The sequence below is a fragment of the Pygoscelis adeliae genome, unplaced genomic scaffold, assembly GCF_000699105.1.
Source record: "Pygoscelis adeliae isolate BGI_AS28 unplaced genomic scaffold, ASM69910v1 Scaffold14, whole genome shotgun sequence".
In the NCBI taxonomy this organism is placed as follows: Eukaryota; Metazoa; Chordata; class Aves; order Sphenisciformes; family Spheniscidae; genus Pygoscelis; species Pygoscelis adeliae.
In genome coordinates this window covers 6,359,516-6,380,718 of record NW_008825109.1, presented here as the reverse complement: position 1 = coordinate 6,380,718, position 21,203 = coordinate 6,359,516, and the positions used below count along the sequence as shown (strand labels likewise).

The window sequence follows — 21,203 nt, the reverse complement described above, 5'->3', positions numbered from 1 at the left end:
TCTTTTTAAAAAAACAAAAAATAATTAAAAAAAACCCAGCCATAAACAAGTTTGTTTACAAGTAACTTGCAAACCTCAACATTAGTTGCAGCTTTTAGCAACTTGAGAAACATCCAGTCATGTTTAGGTACCTTGGTATTGAACCTACACCTCCACAAAACCAAAAATGCTGCCCACTCTCCCTTGAAGCCAGCAGCCTATATACAGTCCCAAAAAGAAAGGAGATGAGTCATTCCTGATTTCTGCTCAGCTGGTCACCCTAAGATCCAAAATGCCTGCAGTTGCTATGGTGGCTTCTCTTTTCTACACAGCAGGAAACTGGCTTATTTTGGCATTGATTTGTTCATCCCCAAGGCCAGTCTTACTTATTTCTGCAGTCCCAAAGAGACGGACCAGCACAGAGTGCAATATCCTGCAAGCATATCCCAGTTGCAAGTTGAATAAAATCTGTGACATTTTGGCAAAAATCCCAACAGTGAATTACAGCCAGCGAAGTCAGCCCAGCCTGGTAAGCACCAAAGGTTAGGGAAATGAGTCAACACCAAATACACTAAGCTCACCATTGACGGTTCTCAAGAATAGTTCTGTGCCTCCATCAGAAGTGGCTTAAGCACAGTCAATCCCACCTTTAAGGCAAATAGTTGACCTCAGAGTTGCTGGGGTTTTTTTATGACGCAGACGAAGTCAGCAAGGCTACTACATCTTTGCAAGATCAGGGCCTTGAGAATTATTTATAAATGCAGCTGCACTTACTGAGAAGTAATGGGATTTAATTAATACTGTGGTACTTGCCTGCACTAAAATGCAACAGTATTATTTTTATAATATACATATTAGACATCTTCTTACTTGTTAGAGGCTGAAGCATGTTAGAGCATTCACTCCTTTATTACCTTTAGCCTGCCAAAATTCTTGAGGTTCTCCTAATTACTCTATCTTCTTTTAAGATACTACTACCATGAATTTCAGACTTTTGTCTCCAGTTTCTCTTAAATGTACATTTATACTGACATGTATTTTCTCTGCCACTTAAACTATAGCTACAAAAACATTACACTGTCATAAGTGTGGGTCTAAAGCCAGAGAGGCTACTTAACATAATTAAAAAAAAAAAAAAAAGAAGTAAACTATCCTGTTATCATCAATGGGAGACTTACACTTTTGAAGTAGGATCAAGTTTCCAGGGAAAAGATTTGGTGAAAGCTGACAGAAACAAAATTATTGTGGCTAAGTTTACAGAAAGAAAAACGTACTCTGTGAATTAAGTCTGGAGCTCCTCCTGCTGTTCAACTTACAAAACAGCAGAAATGCTCAGTAACAACTGTAGAAGCAAAGAGTAAAAAAATAAAGGCAACCTGATATGACAGCAAATGTCATTAAAATTCAATAGTCCAAACGCAGGTAAATATCCTACATTCTTCAGAAGTAAATATCCAGCTCTTAAAACTAATTATGAGGAATCTAACAAAGGATTTGTTTCCTTAATCCTGTTCTAATATAGAATAAACATATATTTAGAATATTGTTGTGGTTTAACCTCAGTCGGCAACTAAGCACCATGCAGCCGCTCGCTCACTGCCCCCCCTCCCCCCCCCGTGGGATGGGGGAGAGAATTGGAAAAGCACAAGTGAGAAAAACTCGTGGGTTGAGATAAAAACAGTTTAATAATTGAAATAAAATGATAATTATAATATATGATAATAATAATAATAATACACAAAGCAAGTGATGCACAGTACAATTGCTCAGCACCCGCCGACCGATGCCCAGCCAGTCCCCGAGCAGCGGCCCCCCCCGGCCAGCTTCCCCCAGTTTATGTACTGAGCATGACGTCACATGGTATGGAATGTCCCTTTGGCCAGTTTGGTTGTGTCCCCCTCCCAGCTTCTTGTGCACCTCCAGCCTTCTCAGTTGGTAGAGCATGGAAAAACTGAAAAGTCCTTGGCTAGTGTAAGCATTACCTAGCAACAACTAAAACATCGGTGCCTTATCAACTTTGTTCTCATCCTAAATCCAGAACACAGCACCAGACCAGCTACTAGGAAGGAAATTAACTCTATCCCTGCCGAAACCAGGACAAATATAAAACATATAAATACATTTAAAATATCAACATACAGATATAAAACAGACACATTAAAAATATGTCATGAGTTTCAGTGTCATTCAAGACAAATTGATGTAGCTGGTCAAAATCTGGAGAACTAAAGAGGAAGTAAAAGATCACATCAGGATCACGTTGTCGTAACGTTTGCTCACATTTCTGTTTGCAAATATGGTCGTATAAACCAAAATAGGAAACAGTAAACCTTCTTCAGCAGACACAGACACTACCCCTTATAATATTTCTTGCACCCCGTAGTGGTGCATGTGCAACATAATAGAATGTTGCTAAGTTACTTAATCAAGAACTAAACCGCTGTAGTCTCTTTCTTTACACCTAGGTTTGTAAAGATAATCTGCATCTTATGTACCTGACAATATCTAGGAAACTATGGTTCTGTACATCAGCTGGAGCCACAGTGTCAATAGTAGTCCAAAAGAAATATCCAAAAGCATACTTTTGCTTCCCTTTCAACAAAAACATTTTACTAAGTAGAAAAAAGAAGAAATTCCTAACAATACAGAAATCCACTAAACTACTACTGAGTCCCAAAACACGACAGACAAAAATGCAAGCCATGCTCTGCGCACAGCACTATTACAAATATGACCATGGCATTTCTGTAAAAGACAAAGCTAAAAGTAAATTTCTTCCAAAAAAGAGAAACCTTTGAAGAACAAAATAATTAAATCTACTAAACAAAGAATACTAAGAATGGGAGAAATGCATGACAGGTAAATATATCTTGTTTGAAAACATGTTTTGTCATTCCATTATGCAAAATCGCAAAATAAAATAGGATACAATAAGTAAAAATTAAATTAATTTATTTATCTTATAAATAAATACAATTAAACATGATACAATAAAAAATCCCAAACAAAAGAAAGTATAAATTATCTTCCCAGGAGGGGGGAAAAAAATAACAAGCCAAGGAAAACAACATCACTTTTCCTTAGAGACGTAATTTAATACTAGAAGATAATAATTGGCTCAGTTAGAGAGTAACAACAAATAGCCAAAAGTCTAACTCCTGCCAGTGTGAAGCTTTGTGACAGATATGGTTCTCATCTTTCAGTTACAAAAGTGTTGAACTGAACATACCATAGCATCCAAGGGGCATTCAAGAAAGGATGTGGTCAAACAGAGGTAAGTACAAATACAACCTAAAGGGTAGTGGATTCACATTTACATAGATACTAAGTGGCAAATAGAACATATTTAGGGCACAGACATGACAAGGTATATTCCTGTCCTCTGGGTGTTGTATGAATACTCTCTTGACTCCTGCCTGGTTTCAGTCATAAAGCACAGCCACTGATACTATGCAGTGGAGAAGTGAGTTTTACTTTTCAGGGCTGATTACCCAGTATCCAGTACCCTGTTAAATACCTACAATACGGGCAGAATGAATGTAAAGCATTGTTAAGTCACTGCCAGATCAAAAACTTTTCCCCAAAGATAGACCACTATACAGAAAACAGGACAGTGAAAGACCTAAGCCTTGTTTCTTAGCGAAACACTGCTGCACACAACGGAGAGGAAAACTACTTTTCCTTCCCTGTCTTGTAGATGCTTATATACCTGCCAGAAAAAAACTATTCCTGCCCAACCTGGAGGGAGAAAAAGGTTGGGCCCCAATCCTACGTTGTAATCAGGGAGGCCCTACATAGGTTCAGGAGATTCTTCACACTGATCCAGCTGCCAGACTTCCTGTCTGAATAAATAAAAAATAGCAAAGATACAGTGCCAATGTCTTGGTCTGTTTTACCTGCAGCTCTCCTTTCATAAAGCTGCCATGCAATTCTTAAAGTAAAGTAACTTTATTGGGTCTTTTACAAAGCCCCACAAGGAAAGGAAATATTTTTCTTCCTAATGCCAAAATGAGCAGAATAATCTATTTGTGATCATCAGCAACTCAATTACAATATGGTTAGCTTCATGAGATGACCTAAGAAGGACAATAAGACAGTATCAGAAAGAAGGACAGTAAGACAGTATCAGAAGACACTCCTCCAGGAGAAAGAAACAAACACAGAGCCTTCTACACCTAACGCTCTAACCCTTATGGGATACACTAATTCTGAAAACAGGAAAAGCAGACACTACAGGAAATGTAGAAAATAAATAGGATACATAGACAATAAATTTCATCAACATTTGACAGTAATGTTAAGCACTATGTATCAGAATGTAATTCTTGCTGTTTTGAAGACACTATATAGGCCAGGTAAAGGAGATCTGTAAGCTACAAGATAGTATCTTGAACAAGTATGACAGTGCTCTTCTGCAGACTGCTACTGACCACTGCTAAGGTGGGATTTGGAGCCAGATGGACCTTGACTCTCCTCCAGTATAACCACTACTTCGTTCCCACTTCCACAGAAGCGTGTCTGTGGAAAGTAGAAATTTTCTACTTTTCTACATTTTCTAGCATGTCCAGTTTAAAACAAAAGCAGCCACTCCCAGGCCGTGCCACAAACAAGCAATCCACACATATGCTGTGGAGTGCTGCATGCTCCGGCATCAGCTACCAGGAGCAGACCCAGCAGCTGGACATCCCTCTCCCTCCCCTGCACAGCAAGCTCTGCGCGCCCAGGACACGAACGTTGCTGCACATACCACAGCTCAGTTCCCATCTGAGCATGCAGTAGCCTAAGACAAGGCTAATAATAGAGCTGCTGCTCATAAAACTGCTGCCTCTGTAACAAAGTACAAGAAAGCAGCAGAACAGCCAGGCCAACTGCTGGCAATCCTTCCATGCCACATCTATACTACCATAGCTTTCTGATCCAGAGTAAACTACTACTTTAATCAGATACATCCAGTCTAAGTTTGTTTAAAAACCAAAAACCTACAAATCTGCAGTGAAGGAAGATTTTTCCTCCCCCTCTTGTGAGAGAAGCACAACTTGGAATTATCTTTTCCAACACAAACCTAAAAGGTCACCGCTGCTGACCTAATAAAGGCAACATGCAGGGCTCACATCTTTCAGAGCTGGCATCTCATTACGTGCAAAGGTCTTCTGCACTATTTAAGTCTGTGTAGAGGATTTATATCCCAGTCTTTGCAGGAGAGATTAGAATGAATTCTATCCATGAAAAGTGAAGATCTATTCAAGAAGTTGCTATTTCAAGTCTGTAGAAGGGGATGATAGGTGCATGTTCAGTAGGAAGTACAATACAGTTAAAATATGAAGAGGAGTTAGATTGTATTCAGTGGTCAAAATTTATTTTTAAACATTACTGCAACTCAGCGAAGAGCTAAAAGCAAAACAAGAATAAGGATTTTCTAGCTGTTCTGAAACCGTTTCATCCTCTTGTATCTTCAAAGAGGGCCAATACTTCCCCATAAAACAACAGAGGAGCCAAAAATTTCTACAGGCATTCCAGCAGTAACTAAGAAATGTTACAAACAACTGCCCCACCAAATACTCTTATTTTTTCGTATCGAAGTACATCTTCAAAGAAAGAAATCCTGTTTACATTGAAGACTTTCTTTATCCTTATTGCAAGGAATGAAATAAAGACACTCATTTACATTACAATCATGAACATAAGGAGCTTACCTCTCAGCACGAAGAACGCCACTGTAGTAAGGGTGATCCCATGGCATCAGCTTCTGAAAGAGAATTCCAGCTTATAATTACAATAATGGACAACAAGTGAACCCAAAGTAAAAGTTTTGTTTCCTTTGAATATTTCTGCAGTTTTGACAAGTCACAGAACTTTAGAACACAATGGGAAACATTCAGTGCTAAAAACTCATCAGAAATAGCATCATGTATTATAACTTGAAACCTTTTTTTTAACATTTGCTTGAAGATGGTTCTTCTTATTCAAATATATAATGGGACTTCATAGCAGATTTCAAGAAATACACTCAATTCAAATAAAAAAATAAAGCTAGTTATGTACAGAATTAGGATACATACAATACAGTATGCGAACTGGACATGCATCTAACCTAAAGTACAGCCTTTATTTTTCAAATGAGTCTATTAATTCATTCAAAACAAAGTAATATTCACGTTCACCACTTTGTTTTGGTTATCTCAGTGTCATTTTGTATAAACCAACAGCTATCTTGCACTCAATGCTTGGTTTTAATACAAATAGCAGCTAAGCAGTCAAAAAGCATTTGAAGCCAGAAGACAAAGTTTTTCTTTCTAACTATATGTGTTGTACACTAGTACATTAACTAAAATAGTTAATCTTTCTTGTAGAACAAGGTTAGCTTATACTATATTTTTAAAAAGAAACAAAACAGAAAATGACACATGAAAATTTAACCTACTGAATTCTGGGGGTTGAGCTTCATTTTCATCTTTGTCATCATTTCAAAATCTTTTTCAGTTCTGAAAAATATTTTTATGATGAAAGATATGTTTATGTTAATGAAAGATTTTTGAGCAATGGACTACAGTACACCATAGTACTCTGTCCTAAGAAAATGCCCATCATCAGAGATTGCTAGTACTCTATAAAATTGCAGGCCCATATACTACGGTAAAAGAACTTTTCCATTATGCTTCTGTCATTCAGGTACCTTCAAATCAAGTCCCTCTTACTCTGGTTGTACACCTCCGAAGCATTTTCTCTCTTACAATACATCCCATTTATACACAGTGATGAAACTGTTTTGTACTGTGTGAAACTAAGGGAGGCAAGACAAACAGGGAAATTTGCCTATAGATGTAAAATATATGGAGTTGTGCATATGAGGAGAAGACCAGGAGAGGTGTTCTTCAACACTTAAACTTGGCCTTCTTGTTTGCTGTTGCCTGCATTTCTTGGCACATCACTTGTTGCATTCAGTCCTGGGTGTTCTCTGATCATAGACACAGAATTCTTTCTGATGGCTCCCCTCAAAACCTTGAGAAAGTCTTGCTTTTTGTTTCATCAGAGCATGTAATAAGCAGCACTGAGTAACTCATTAGCGCACAAGTCCCTCTCTTCTTGAAATAAAGAGTATGGTTAGAAAAATAACTTAGTGAAAAAGACATACCTTTTAGACAACTGGTCAGAAAGCTTCTCCAGAAACTGTCTTACTGTCTCTAGAAGTAAAACGGGGGGGAAAAAAAAGTTAAGAAAGTGATTTCTTCCCTTAAAAGATATTAAGTTTACATCAAAGCATTCCAAACAAAACAAGCTCCCTTAGAACAACAAAGTTCTTTTTAGAACAACAAACTATTCCGTTGACCACTGTGCCATCATGTCAAGAGAATTTAGTACCACGTTTACTTTGTTACATGCTGGGATAATGGCAACTTCATAATCTAAGGAGTGAGCATTCATTCTGAACAAAAACACTGGTTCCTGCTCAGTGAGTATTGCCATTTACAGAATGAGTATTGCATACAGAAAAATGTAACTGCAATAAGATATTTCACTGGAAGAAGTATGTGTAAAGTTGGCAAAAGAAACTAACAACTTTTGACCTCATACCTAACACAGTGCATTTGATTTCTCAGCATGTCCTTCCACACACGCCTTGTACCTGGATTTTTGGCCATTGTTCCCTGAAGAGCCCTGTGGGCAAAGGTGTCATACCCAACCAACTGTGCGAGACTGTTTCGGCTAGCAAGCAATTCTTCTAAACGGCTCAACTGCTCAGCATTTGGGTAAAGAAAAATCTTGTAAGCAGCTTCTCGTACCTAATACAAAAAAAATAAAAGGTCACGTTACTACAGTGCAATTTTAAGGGAAACAAGTTATAGCTGTATTTCACTGATATTGTTGGGAAAAGGCCTAAAGCCTTTTAACAACAGTAATTACAACTGCCTGACAATTATGGCTCTCTTATCCATTACAGATGGAATGAGGAAATGCAATGAGACAACCTAACAGATCAAGACTGCCAAAAGGGGTCCTGTTCTCTACTCCTGTCAACAGTCCCCTCTCTGCTCATTGCCTCCCTCCTTCTGCCAACATCTATGCTTCTCAGACCACTCTGTGGGCTGTCTTAACTCACTAAAACTTCTGAAAATAAACCCAAAAGAAAGTCAAATTGTTCTCTGCACATCATTTAAGCTGGCTTATGGAAGGATCTGATAAGAACCAGAGAAAAGGTCAGGGGAGTGAAAAAAGTGGAAGAGAAAAGCCTTATTTCTTTTGAAGTAGCAAGCTATTAGTCTGCCCCATCTGCCCACGGACAATCAGTCTTTCTCCTATTTCTGGTTTGTTTGGGTTTTTTCGTAACTCTCAAAAAAAAAAACACCTCAAGCCTCAGAAAATTTGGTAAAATGCTTTTTATGTTTCACAAACCAATTGAAGATAATCTTTATTTTGTACATATGGAATAGGCTTAAGAAATCCAGCAACAACTTATGCTTGTCTTCATTTGAAGTGAGCTTCTGTCTTGGATAATATATTCAACAAGAATGCAGGTCCTGGGTTTATAAAAAAATATGACTGTAATAATTCACAAGCATTTCATACCTGTTCTGTTCCACCATGATTTCATTTAAAAAAAAAAAAAAAAAAAAAAAAAAAAAGGGAGTTTTACCTGTAAGCTCTCTGTCAGCTCTGTGTCTTTGCAGCAAAGGCCAACAGCATACTGAGCTCTATTAGAAAGAGTACAGCCATCTGGTCCACGGATGTGATTGCTTCCCTCTACTTGGTACTGTCCAGACTACATTTGGAATACAATGTCCAGATTTGGGTTCCACAGGACAAGAAAGACACTGACATACTGGAGTGGGTCCAGCGTAGGGCCACCAAGATGTTTGGGAGCTGGAGCACATGACACAGAATGGAGGCTGAGAAAGCTGGGTTTGTCCAGCCTAAAGAAGAAAAAGCTCAAAGGAGATCTTAATCTTTATCTGCTTAGCAGTAGGGCATAGAGAACATGCACCCAGACCGTTCTTGGAAGTGCAGAGCAAGAAGAGGAGATGTAATGACACAGGCTGGAAGATTCAAAATTCCAATTTGGTATCAGGGAAAAAAAAGAGTGAGGGTGGTCAAACAGGCTGCCCAGAGAAATAATGGTATCTCCATCCTTGCAAAGTGTTCAAAACTCAGCTGTCACCGAGAAACCTGACCTACTTGATCCTGCTCTGAACAGGATCGGACTCAAACTGACAAGCTCCAGAGGTCCCTTCCAACCTAAATTATATGATTTCCAAAGAGCCTCTCCAAAGAGCTAACTCAGAGAACTGCATTCTTTAATTGATACATTACTCATAGCTTCAGTAGCAATTCTACAGATCACACTATTTTCAGGACAAGAGTTTACAGATGACATGCAATGAGTATTATTCCTTTATTTACATCCTATCAGTGCCATAATTTAATTCATTTTTTATTTCTTACAGAAAATAAACATTACAACTTGGGTTCTATCACAGTAAGCTTTTCTCTTTTTCATGACAAACAAGATTTCAAAGTCACCTCAATTACTTAACTATACAGTAAGTGAAAACAGAACACTTGAGTGTTGTAATACATACCTGATCCTAGAGTCATATCTAAAAGACTAAGGAACCACTGTCACATTTCAAAGAGACTAAATTAATTTTCAATTTATAAACAAAAGCTAAAAGAATTCTTTTTAGCATCATCATTAGCAATAACTAAAATAAGATCATTCAGCATAATTCAGGTTGGATGGGATCTCAGGAGGTCTCTAATCCAACCTCCTGCACAAAGCAGGGTCAGCTATGAGGTAAGAACAAGTTGCACAAAGCTTTTTCCAGTCAGGTCCTGAAACCCTGCACAGATGGGAGAGAAAGCATGACCTCTCTGTTTCACTGCTTGGGTTATCATCATCAGGAAAAACTTCTCCAGTTGGCATTTCTCACTTCAACTTGTGCCTGTTGCCACTTGTCCTCCTGTCATGCACCTCTCTGAAGAGCCTGGCCCTATCTTCTCCATGATAGCCTTGTATGTACTGGCAGGCTGCTGTCAGGGTCCCCCCAAAGCCACCTCTCCTACAGGGTGGACAAGCTCAGATCCCTCAGCGTCTCCTCACAGTGCAAGCAGTCCCGTTCCTGGTCATCTTGGTGGCCTCCATTGAAGTCACTCCTAAAGAGTGATGAGTAAAGGGCTATAATCTCTTCCCTCAGTCTCTGGCTCTGCCCCAGTTCATGCAGTCCAGGATGGTGTTGGCGTTTTTTGCTGCCAGGGTCACTGCTGGTTGTTCTTCTCCTTGAACCCTTTCACTAAGCACAGTGGGCTGGGAGAACTCATTGGTGAACACTGAGGCAAAGAAAGTGATCAGCATCTCAGTCTTATCTGTGTCTTCTGCCACTAAGTCACCCACCTTACTCAGCACCGAGCCCACCTTTTCCTTGTCTGGCCTTTTAGCACTAATGCAGCAGTAGCTGCTTTTCTTGTTGCCTTTGATGTCCCTTGCAAGTCTCAACTGCAAGTTGAGCTTTGACCTTCCTGACATCATGCCTACATGTACAGGCAATATTTCTAAATTCCTCCCTTGCATCTTGGACCTGCTTCCACCTCCTGTCTGCTACCTTTAGGAGATGAAGCTTTGTCATGAGTTCCCTGCTTGCCAAGCCTGGTTCCTGACAGATCTGTTTGGCTTTCTAAGGATCAGGATGTGCTGATACTGAGTATCTTAATATCCTTGTGTGCTTGGAGGATGCTACCTTTAAAGAACTGCCAGCTTTCTTGAGCTCCTTTACCATTCAGAGCTGCATCCCATGGGATCCCACCTCTCAGTTTACTGAATAAGCTGAAGTCTGCTTGCCTGAAATCCAGGGTCTGTATTCTGGCCCTCTTTTTCCTCAATCCATTCAGAATCTTCACCTCCATTATTTCATAGCTGCTAAAGCCAAGGCTGCCATTGATTATTAAGTTCTAAAACAGTTCTTGTTAGTCGTAACATCATAATCATAAACCATATGCATATGCCTCAATAACAAGTAAAATAACTGATACCCACTTTTGTTATAGAGTATGCCAAAGCAAACTCAGGGAATACACACCAGATCATCGGGACAATCAGCATGCAGACCAGCAACTTGTAAGTAATTGCCTTCAGCTGTAAAATTATACCGAATATGCTCTGGCAAAACATGTTTGTCAATCTTGTTGGGAAGGTGAGTTCCTGTCAGAAATTCATTACATAAATCCAATATTCTGACATTGAGGTTGACTGCCTTTTTACGCTGTAAGAAAAATACAGTACAAAATACATAATATCTTCAGACATAATACAAGCAGAACTCAAAGTTTCTAAAACCTTAAAGGACTTCTCCAGAAATGAAGCAGAAAATACAACATTTAAGGTTAGACCTATAGCATCATCAAAATCCTACTGTAGGGCTGAAGTCAACAAGATCAGATGCTCATACAGATCTATAATTTCATACAGGATTGAAATTTGAAAGAAAATGCCTACGTTTCTGTAGTAAGAAAATGTACAGTGGAGTTTAAGTAGAATTTACATAAGCTTTGCTAGCTGCTTGGAAAGCATTTATAAAACTATGCCTAATATGATTGCTATGTAAGACACAAAGAAGAAAAAAAGAAGCATCACTGAGACGGATAAATCCTACTAGCATCCTGAAACAGATACAGAATTACAGTTGTCTTGTTACTGTTTGTATTCCACTATTTTCTGGAGACCGTATTTCACCCTTTCTCTGAGGAGTTTGTGATTTAGGGTTTTATCACCATCCTTACAGTATTTCACACATTTAACGTTACTGTAAGATTTGCTTCAGTGAACTTGCTCATGTTAGTAGAGTATGCTCTCTATTGCCTGTGGGTTCATAGCTCAAAAGAAAAGGCTGAGGGTACAGATACAACATACTTGTAAAGTCCAAAGAATGACAAAACCTGCAGATCTCTGTCCTCCCATTCCACCCTTACTCTTTAAAATACATCTTTTGAGTTTTATTTTAAAAAGCAGAAATTCTTTGTAGCAGAAGTAAATTTCAACTTATGACAGTGAAGGATTTCTAAAGTCTGAAATGAGAATTGGAAAGAAACACTGAGCAGCATGCAATAGAAGAAAAGTGGAATAGGCAGTGGAGGAAGAGGAAAATGTGCAAAAATAAGGGGTGAGTGACATTGTAACTGAAAGGGGATGAAGCACCATAGAACCAATACTCAAATCAGAAATAAAACCCAGAGTCCAAGTTTCAGAGTTGTTCTTTGTACAAAGCAATTCTAAAAATATGTTCTAGAAGCATTTTCCAGGTCACAAAACACCATCACAACCATGATCTTCAGAGTAACTTTACCACATAAATCTGGTAAAAGAGCCTTTGTACAGATCTTTTTGGAGGGAATGACTCAAATAAACAAGGTATTAACTTTATACGGGGACATGAGCTATGAACGGACATCCAACAGAGCATCCATACCACAAAGCATGGTGAAAGCTGATGGCAAATCCATCACTAACTACTGCAAAAGCATGTAAAAACTCCAAAAGAGGTAATCAGACCATGCCCAGACATTCAATTTTGAACAAGATTTACAACTTCTGGTTACATGAGCACTGAGAGAGAGCCTGGACACACCCCTGATCCCTTCTAAAACACTCTACTTGATTAACCTGTCATCACAGTGCACCGGGTGCTGCTTTTCCCCCTCTGTAAATAGGTTGTTCAGACAGCTAAGCAGCTATTTCAAACATGTGATGCAGACACCAATCAAAGGAAGCAGGATCCCAGGTCTTGCTTACAACTTTTCAGAACAGACAAAGGAATGATGAGGGCCAAAGTGGGAAGAACAGCCAACTAATATCTAAAACAACATTAAAAAAGCACTTTAGAAGTGATTTAAAATAGACAAAATTAATCACTTCTGAGAAGACAAAATTCCACAGAGGACAATGGGAATCTTGGAGGACAAACTGGCCCAGAATCACATGATTCACGTCCCACATGTTTCATTATCTGGTCTTTGGTAGTCAGGCAAATTTCTGTTCATATATTGTAGCCAAAAATTACCTTTTCTTCATCCAAATGAATGCCACTGATCTCAAAATCAAACATAAAAAGTTCTGCCACTCGCCTAAAAATACAGTAAATCCCTGTTAAAACAGCCTCATTTGATAGTAAGCATAATTTCTTAACAGATTTTGCCCTTAGTAGTTATTTAGGTTTCATGTCTTTCACAGAGAATAACACCACAGTTATATGAGTATTGTTATTATGGACACAGACTTTCTATGGTTTAGGTCCTTAACAGTTTACTCAGTGAAATAGGACTTTTCCTTTGTAGTTATTTTAATCATCTGCATTGAAAATATCTTTCAAAATAATTGCACTACATTAATCTAGATGTTTAACCAGTTTGTGCAAATTACCATTTTCATTTGACACTTCATTTATTCTAACAGATCAGAAAAAGACCTCTTCAAATCTAACATCCTTGATTGTGGGGAAAGAAGGAAGAAGGAAGTAACTTACTCAAACATTAAGCTTGTCTAACCATGTCAGTGAATAAATAATTCAAAACTATAACTGAATAAGCAGCCAATAAAACATTTTACAGCAATCATAAAGTAAGCTTTAAATAAATATACTGACAATCTGATTTTGAAAGATATAAATAAGTTTCTATGAACTGAAATCAAGTTATATAGTCTGTTCCCTACTTTTATTGGTAAAAACACTAATATATACACCACAGTACAGCATCTCATTTTAATCAAAATGGTGTTATTGAAGAAAATCTTAAGTCCTCATTTTTTTGTTTTTGCAGATCTCAGTTATTCAGCTTAAATACATCTTGTGCTCCACAGTCACAGAGACATCCTCCAAGACTACACAACTACAAGCTTCCTAACTCCTGTGCAGGTAATTTAGTAGTGACTAATAAATTAGTAACAGAGATGTGGTATGTTTTCCAGTTGTATCAATTAATTTAACAAAACACAAAATATAAGCACAATAAGGAATAGTATATACTATCCAAAAATCTAAATCTGTAAGCATTAGTAAGTACCTGGTTTCTGGATCGAGTGAACTCATAACAATTTCATCAGCTAGCAAACGTCTCAAACTCTGACACAGTTCAACATCTGTATTTAGTCTGGAAAGATACAGAGTAAAAGAATCACGCATTAGCAACAAACACCAGTATTTCAGTCTCTTGGTACTACTCATTCAAAGGCAGAGCTTAATATTTACTAAAACAACACTAAAAACCAAAGACTGTATTTTCTAAATGCTTTCTTGTTCACAACCACACTTAAAAACTACAAAATTTGTATACAAAGGATGTGTGGACAAACTGGCATGGAAACAGGCCTTGTGCATCCAATAGGAAAATACTTCTGGATGGCATTTTGTGGCAAATACGAGCAAGTCTAAGACTGACAGCTTATTTTTCACACACAAAGATAATCACGGCAAGGGCATAAAGGTGGGAGAACGGTTTTCTAATCCTTATTTTTAAAGGACTCCATTAAAGGAAAATCTGTGCTCAAGTTTGCCGTCAGATAAATGTGCTGCTGGCTGCCACTGAAGTAGGCTAAGAGCTTTCTATCCCCAGAACATTTCCAGATGCCCATCACTGTCCCTGTGCCAGACAGTACTATGTCCATCAGATTTGCTGGCATGTTAACTACAAGCATGTATGTCAACCTGGATTATTGGGTGGGAATCACAGTGGGGAATGAAACACACGCACATACGTCAGCATAGCTGCGGTGGGCAGCAGCCCCCAGTTTGACAGTCTTGAGCACTAACTTCTTAAATCAGCTGAGGTGCAGGAAGCCTCTGCAGCCCCATTTGTAAAATGAACTTAATAATTACCAATACCCAATTCAGAGACAGAAGACGACACTGAATCATGCCTGTACTTCAGAAAAGGCTCCGCACAGAAGGTGCTAAATAAGCAGCCCAGCACTCTGTCAAAAAGTGGCTAAAAGCAGATAGGTATTGTTAGTAGTTCCTGAGGGGTACCATTTGCCCATGAAAACAAACATTCAACAATAGCTAGTTTTGAGCATTTACAATAGTTTATGAACCTCTCAGGTTAATTTGTCAATACTTCCTTCTTTCTACAAAGTTTAAATATGAAGTGGTATTCAGATATTAAAGTCGTATTGTTACAGATGGTGTGCTCAATCTAAGTCTTGAAAAATCCATTTTCAAGTGAAAGGTTTCCCAAACACGCTGGCAAGACCAAAGTAACAGTTTCTGCTGAATTTAATCTTGGAATTCTCTTTTTAGCCAGCCATGTTAGTCACAAGGCTTACTAAACAAACTGATGCACTGCTGTCCTCCTCAGAGTACAAAAGGCCTCACTGCCTCTGCAACTTAGTGTGGGACACCAGGTCAACCAGTCACTGCCTCCACTCATTAGGAATCCTGAGGGAAGCAGCAGACTCTCGGTCACCTTCACAGTACTGCTTGGTAAAGCTTTCACTTAAGAAGGCTACTGCTGAATGCCACAGGAAGGGAAGATACTGAAAGGACACTGTATTTGGAGACTAAAGATCACCCCTTTCCACCTTCTCAGCAGCAAGAGCAGAAGAGAAGCAAATCAATCCACTGTAGTCAAGGACCAGAGAGGTAACTTTCAGGATTTAGGTTTTAAGATATTTAAAAAAAAAAAAAGAAGGGGACCCAAACAAGAGCCAAACTTCAGAAACAGAAGTCTTTAAGAACATGTTCTATGAAATGGGGTTTTAAATAAAGCACAAGCGTGCTCGGGTAGACCAGGCATATATCTCAGCCCTAGACAGACACCTCCTCAAACACTCATTTTAAAAGGAGACTGTTCTTTTCTCTTTCACATATCCCACTCACTGGCTGGAATTCAAGGGGTCAGCAAACCAGAAGAAAAAGTGTGTTGAAATGTAACAGCTTAAATCTTAAAAACAAATTAGCACTTTGTACATATGCTTTACAACAGCTAGTTAACTGTCACAAGTCCTAGAAAAATGTAGCTTTGAGTCTTCGATGGGTTTCAGTGACATGGAGTCAGTTGATAACTTAAAAACTATTCAGAACACAAATTGAAACTAAAATAGAATAACCTTTCATGAGATACTGTAACGAAGCTAAATCCTTGAATATCTGTAACAGCAAGACTGACACTTTGTTCTCACATGCAAATCCTTCCTACATATTTTTTTGCTGACTGCCGTTTTCATAGATGATCATACAGTAATTTTTAAAGATACATATGGAAATAGCAAAAAAAAAAAAAAAAAAGAAGAAAACATACTTCTCTACCACAGTACCAATGTTCCTGCAAGCTTCTTCAGCAGCCTCTCTGAATGCAAAGTCAGGATGGGCAATTTTCACAAAATCAGCCTGACATAGTAGAAGTAGAGGCAAAAAGACAAATAAAAAAATCTTGAATTATAAACAAAGTTACACTCCAGTAGTTCCATTTACATTAACATTTATTTCTACAGTTCTGTGCAATCTATTTGCAGAATTTGCACTTTTTTTTTTCCCAAAAAATAAAGCTTATTGGAAAACTGTGCTGACAACTATTAAACCAGACAGTGAATGAGTCTTTCCAAAAAGTATCTTTAATCCATACACTTCTTAAAAACATTTTTAGTATGGTGTGAGTCCTTACAATGTAGAGATACTCCAATATATTTAAATGTTATTACAAAAGATTTTTAAAACTAAAATTCACAGTTAAGAAGCAGCACACCACCAAATTTGCATTGAGGGTTTGTTTTCAAACCCTTTTTACTCTTCTGTATAGACCATCAAGTTATGCTTTGACATCACTACCTAGTAGGAAGAAATATGTTTAAAGAGAAAACCCAGAAGTTCTTTTGGATCCAGAACAGGGTTTTCATTTGACTTACTGATTTTTAGTAAGTCTCCAAATACTTAAAGGAGTTCAGAAGGCTAGAAGGATGCTAAAAGGGGGCTGAGGAGCTAGGTGCTCCCATGACTGCCAACATGAATTGGCATTGAAATGATAAAGAATTAAACATTAGGAGTATATTTAATTAAAGATTAGGAATACATTGAAGACATTCAACATGATTTTACAGAAAGTACATGAAACAAGCTTGACTTTAACAGTATGACTGCAGTTTGATTGAAAAGGCAACCTTACAAATGTTATACACTTAAGATTTTTATTTCTTAGAATCCCTGTTTAAAATCCTGTATAATATTGACAGAATAGGTGCTGAATGGCAGATCTCAAAATTCCTGCCAACAGATAACAATCACCGAATTGCTTCTAGACAGAGCTCTGCAAGCTCTCCATCTTTGAACATCTAAACCTGAAAGTAGTACGTAGGAGATAATTTTAACTCAGCAAACTAATACAAAACTATAACCACTGAATTCTGACATTAGTGTTTTAGTTAGATATTGATTGATTAAGAGGAATTAGGCATCGTCTGTATAAAATATAAGAGACAAAAGAAGAATAATGACTTGTCAGAGCATGTAAGTACTTTCAGAAGGAAAAAGTGCCTGGCACAAAAGATGTCTTGAATCTAGAAAAGAGTAAGAAACAAGATGTGAGAACTGAAAACACACAGAGAAACTCAAATGTGAAAACCAAAGTAAAAAAATTCAGTGACCTATTTATTAAGAACTGATTTCAGTATGAAGGTTGGGTCTGCTTCCTTCAAACAAAGAGTGATGCTTTTATAAAAGATATACTTCAGGCAAACAGTTTCCAGAGAGCAATACAAAGTGCTCTGTTAAACTTAACATTTTGTGGTTCAGAATATCAGACCAAGTACTCTAATTCTGTGGACCACAGAAACTGCAATCTAGGAAACACCTGCATTTTTTCTTGTGTTAATAAAAGGCCATACTGTTTAGTTTCATCTGCTGCTTTCAATCTTCAAGTTCTTTATGGACCTGCCCTTACAAACTTTCACAACTTAAAAACGTGTATTGCAACCCCAGCTTTAACTTTGAGAGCAACCCCTTGTTTTCCATAATGTAAGTGATGCTGGAAAGCTTATGTATTAATATTACAGCAGAAATACAATTCTGATTTCACTGTTACTTTTCTTGTTATGGCCTTTATACTATTTTTACATCTGTCTTAAAATTAACTGGACGGTTTGACAGGATTTGTAGTTACCTATCATTTGGTAAAAGCCCTTTTAATTAACTTTCAATCAATTTAATTTTCTGTCTTAACACAAAATTTCACAGAGTTGATCTGCTATTTACTGCAGTGCAGAAAATCATGAAATGGAACAACATGGTGTAAGCTTATTAAGTCAGTCAGTTTAAAAGAAATCGCTTCAAGTAATAATAAAAAAAAGTAACTTACCAAGTCTGCTACTCTGCACAAGCCATCTGAAAGCTGATCAAAGATCATTACGGTCTCTGGCCCAGGTGGTGTTGAACATGCCTTCTGGACTAGCTGTTCCGATTCTTGCAATGCTTTGTCCTGTGCTTCTTGAAATCCTTCTGGACAGCTCAGTTCTGGAACACCAAACAGACCCTGCAATGCAGAACACAATGAAAACACATCACTATTACCCTCCTCTATTTCTGCCCCTTTGTTTCAGGATGGAATTATCACCACAAAACTTTACCAAAATGACTCTAGCTAGCATATTGTGACACTTCACTAAAACGTTCCCACATAAGAGTCTTTGTAGAGAGAATAGTCACAGAATCAGTCAAAGACACTGCTGTCACACTAAAACATCTCCATTTCCCAGAGCAAAAGCTCATTGAGGTTCTTTTAGCCAGGATTGTTCTCAGCAAACCTTTAAAGTTTGGCATCAAATCCTCACAAACTCTCCTCTTCTACCCCATAACCTCCTATACCATCCTTTTCTCAACGCATTTTTTTATCTCACTTCCAAAGCATGGACACCAGACAAATCCTAGAACGTGCATTTACATTCTGAAGTGACGGAAAATCATCCCTCTGAAGCAAAAGAGATTTATCAAGGAATGTGAGGACTAAGCAGGAGTGTCAAAACAGTGAATGAGTTGGCCAGCAGCTCTAGATATCAACGGATTGCAGGCAATTGGTCACTTGTCTCAGGCTCATTAAATGAGCTCCAAATACTGGAACCAGATCTCAAAGGAATGATCAGCAACAACTCACAAATTTTATGCTATGAACAATTTTATTCCTGAAGTTTTTACCAAGCCTGGCCCTGTCCAACACTGACTTGGGCAGGGTAGGCACAGATAGCAGCCATGTTCTGCATTTGTGGAAGAGATTTAAAGAGATCCTACTGCAGAGCAAACAAAATTGCTAACGCTACCTGCTAGAGAAGTTCCACAATACAGATCTACAACAGTAAAAAAATTCCATTTAAAATAAAACAGCATCTGTGCAAACAATACATTCCCTTTGCAACTGCCAAACTGCAACAGGAGCATCTCCTTACCTCCTAAGTACAGCATCTAATAGTACAAGCTACGTGATTTCACACAACATCCATCCCTTCCCAAACTTAACCTCACCATCTAAAAATCACAATCTGAATTTGAAAATCTGCAGGCCAGTCACTTTACAATGCACCTTCTGCAAACTCTTTGCGTTATAGCAGTCAGTTGCAGGTTTGCATGTAGCTTACAAGTATTTATCCAAATAAAATGAAAAGCTGCAAATTGACAGCTTGTCTGAAAAAGTATATATTCTGAAGCAAAAGCAACCCCTAAAGTAAGTATTTGGGACATTCCGAGTTGCTTTTTCCTATTTTCTTTCTATCGCTGTTGCTAAACTGCCTTTTTTTTTTTCCTAATACTCTTACTATAAGCTGGCCACCCTAAGATCCTTTCCTCACACTTCCCATGTTTTAATTTATTATTTGGGAACAGGAACTGGACTGAAATGAACACTGAAAAAGATATTTTTATATATCTACATGTGTATATAAACACATGTTTACACACAAACATAATATACATGTACCACACCACCCTTCAATAATGCTTGCTGTAGAAGAGACTCCAGACTGTCCCTTCACCCAGATCCTCAGCCAGCTGATGCAGTGTCCTGCAAGGTCCCAGAGAGCTCCTGGCCTTCCTGCTGCCCCGCATCACCATTCACCCTCCCAACTGAGCTCTTCGTGCGCATGTAGTCCTCTGTGAACAGGAGGTATCTTCTCTTAGAAACAAATTAGCCATGGAGCTCCTCTTCCATATGACACCAAGTTTGACATAAAAATTACAAAAAAATGAAGCCTGGTGCAGGTCTCTGTGTTCTTTAATGGTGTGGCTGCACGGCTGCAGCATTATTCTCTTTGCTCGGCCTCAGCATTTACACCCTACCTGTCACAGCCTCTTTGCAAGCCTGAAATACGCATCTCTATTCCCAACGAACTCTAAATCCTCTCTGGGGCCAAGCAAATCCAGAACTCATTCCCTAGACCAGACAAATGCACAATATTTAACTGGATTATTTCCTGGAGCAAGACTTACACCAGTGTGCTTGCAGAGGCAGGAGAGCCAGAAGTTTCCCAAACAAGTGCTGGATTATAAACAGAGGCCAGATTTGTTCCCACTGAATCCCTTAGTCCCAGAGTTCAACAGCTTCACCAGCCTGGGCACCATGGCAGGAATAGCTGAGTCAGCAGACTAACACCTTGATTTTACAGGTGTAAGTATTCTGCATGCACTGTGCCACTGAAAGTACACATCTTACACTGTCCAGGAACTTGTTTAGATTCCCAGGACTCTCGTTAACAAATGTACCTGACTCACCCTAAAAAGAAATAAATCAGAAAGCCCGTCACCAACCCAGCAAACAAACGCTTTTTTGCCACAAGCAACTGAATGTCAAGAATGATATCCACACAAGAGGATGTCAGCAGTCTAATTGATTTTGAAGCACTGCCAAAGTGCATTGGCATGACACTGACAGATTAAAAAAGACTCAGCCAGGTAAGAGCTGGGAGTGGAAGGGGTAATGCATACATATATACACATGGTCTCTATTGAGGGTCTAAGCAAATGTTTCAATAAACAAGGTCGCGATTTTCAAACTCGTGTGTGTCCAAAAGACAGAACGTTTTGGTTCATTGGAACCAAAACAAACCCTTACAAAGATGTAACCGCCTAACCCTCTGGTAACAGCCCGGCTGTGTCCGCCACCGCGATTTAAAAGTTTTAAAATAAAAAACTACACACGAGAAAAGCAAAGCGCAAGGCAGCCGGCAGCCAGGGCCGCCTCCTGCCCGCAGCAGGCCCTTCCCCTCCCGC

At 38.5% G+C, this 21,203-nt stretch overlaps 1 protein-coding gene across 1 annotated transcript in view; it reads right to left on the bottom strand.

Annotated features, from left to right (window-relative positions):
- The window catches only part of MIPEP (mitochondrial intermediate peptidase), an 80,522-nt gene that overhangs the window by 58,385 nt on the left and 934 nt on the right, over nucleotides 1-21,203 (bottom strand). The window contains exons 2-10 of the mRNA XM_009327881.1: nucleotides 18,307-18,480; nucleotides 16,258-16,346; nucleotides 14,026-14,112; nucleotides 13,026-13,089; nucleotides 11,049-11,231; nucleotides 7,604-7,760; nucleotides 7,112-7,160; nucleotides 6,401-6,461; nucleotides 5,673-5,725 (exon numbers count right to left, since the gene is read on the bottom strand). Coding sequence (XP_009326156.1) covers nucleotides 5,673-5,725; nucleotides 6,401-6,461; nucleotides 7,112-7,160; nucleotides 7,604-7,760; nucleotides 11,049-11,231; nucleotides 13,026-13,089; nucleotides 14,026-14,112; nucleotides 16,258-16,346; nucleotides 18,307-18,480 — 917 coding nt within the window. The remainder of the gene's footprint in view (nucleotides 1-5,672; nucleotides 5,726-6,400; nucleotides 6,462-7,111; nucleotides 7,161-7,603; nucleotides 7,761-11,048; nucleotides 11,232-13,025; nucleotides 13,090-14,025; nucleotides 14,113-16,257; nucleotides 16,347-18,306; nucleotides 18,481-21,203) is intronic.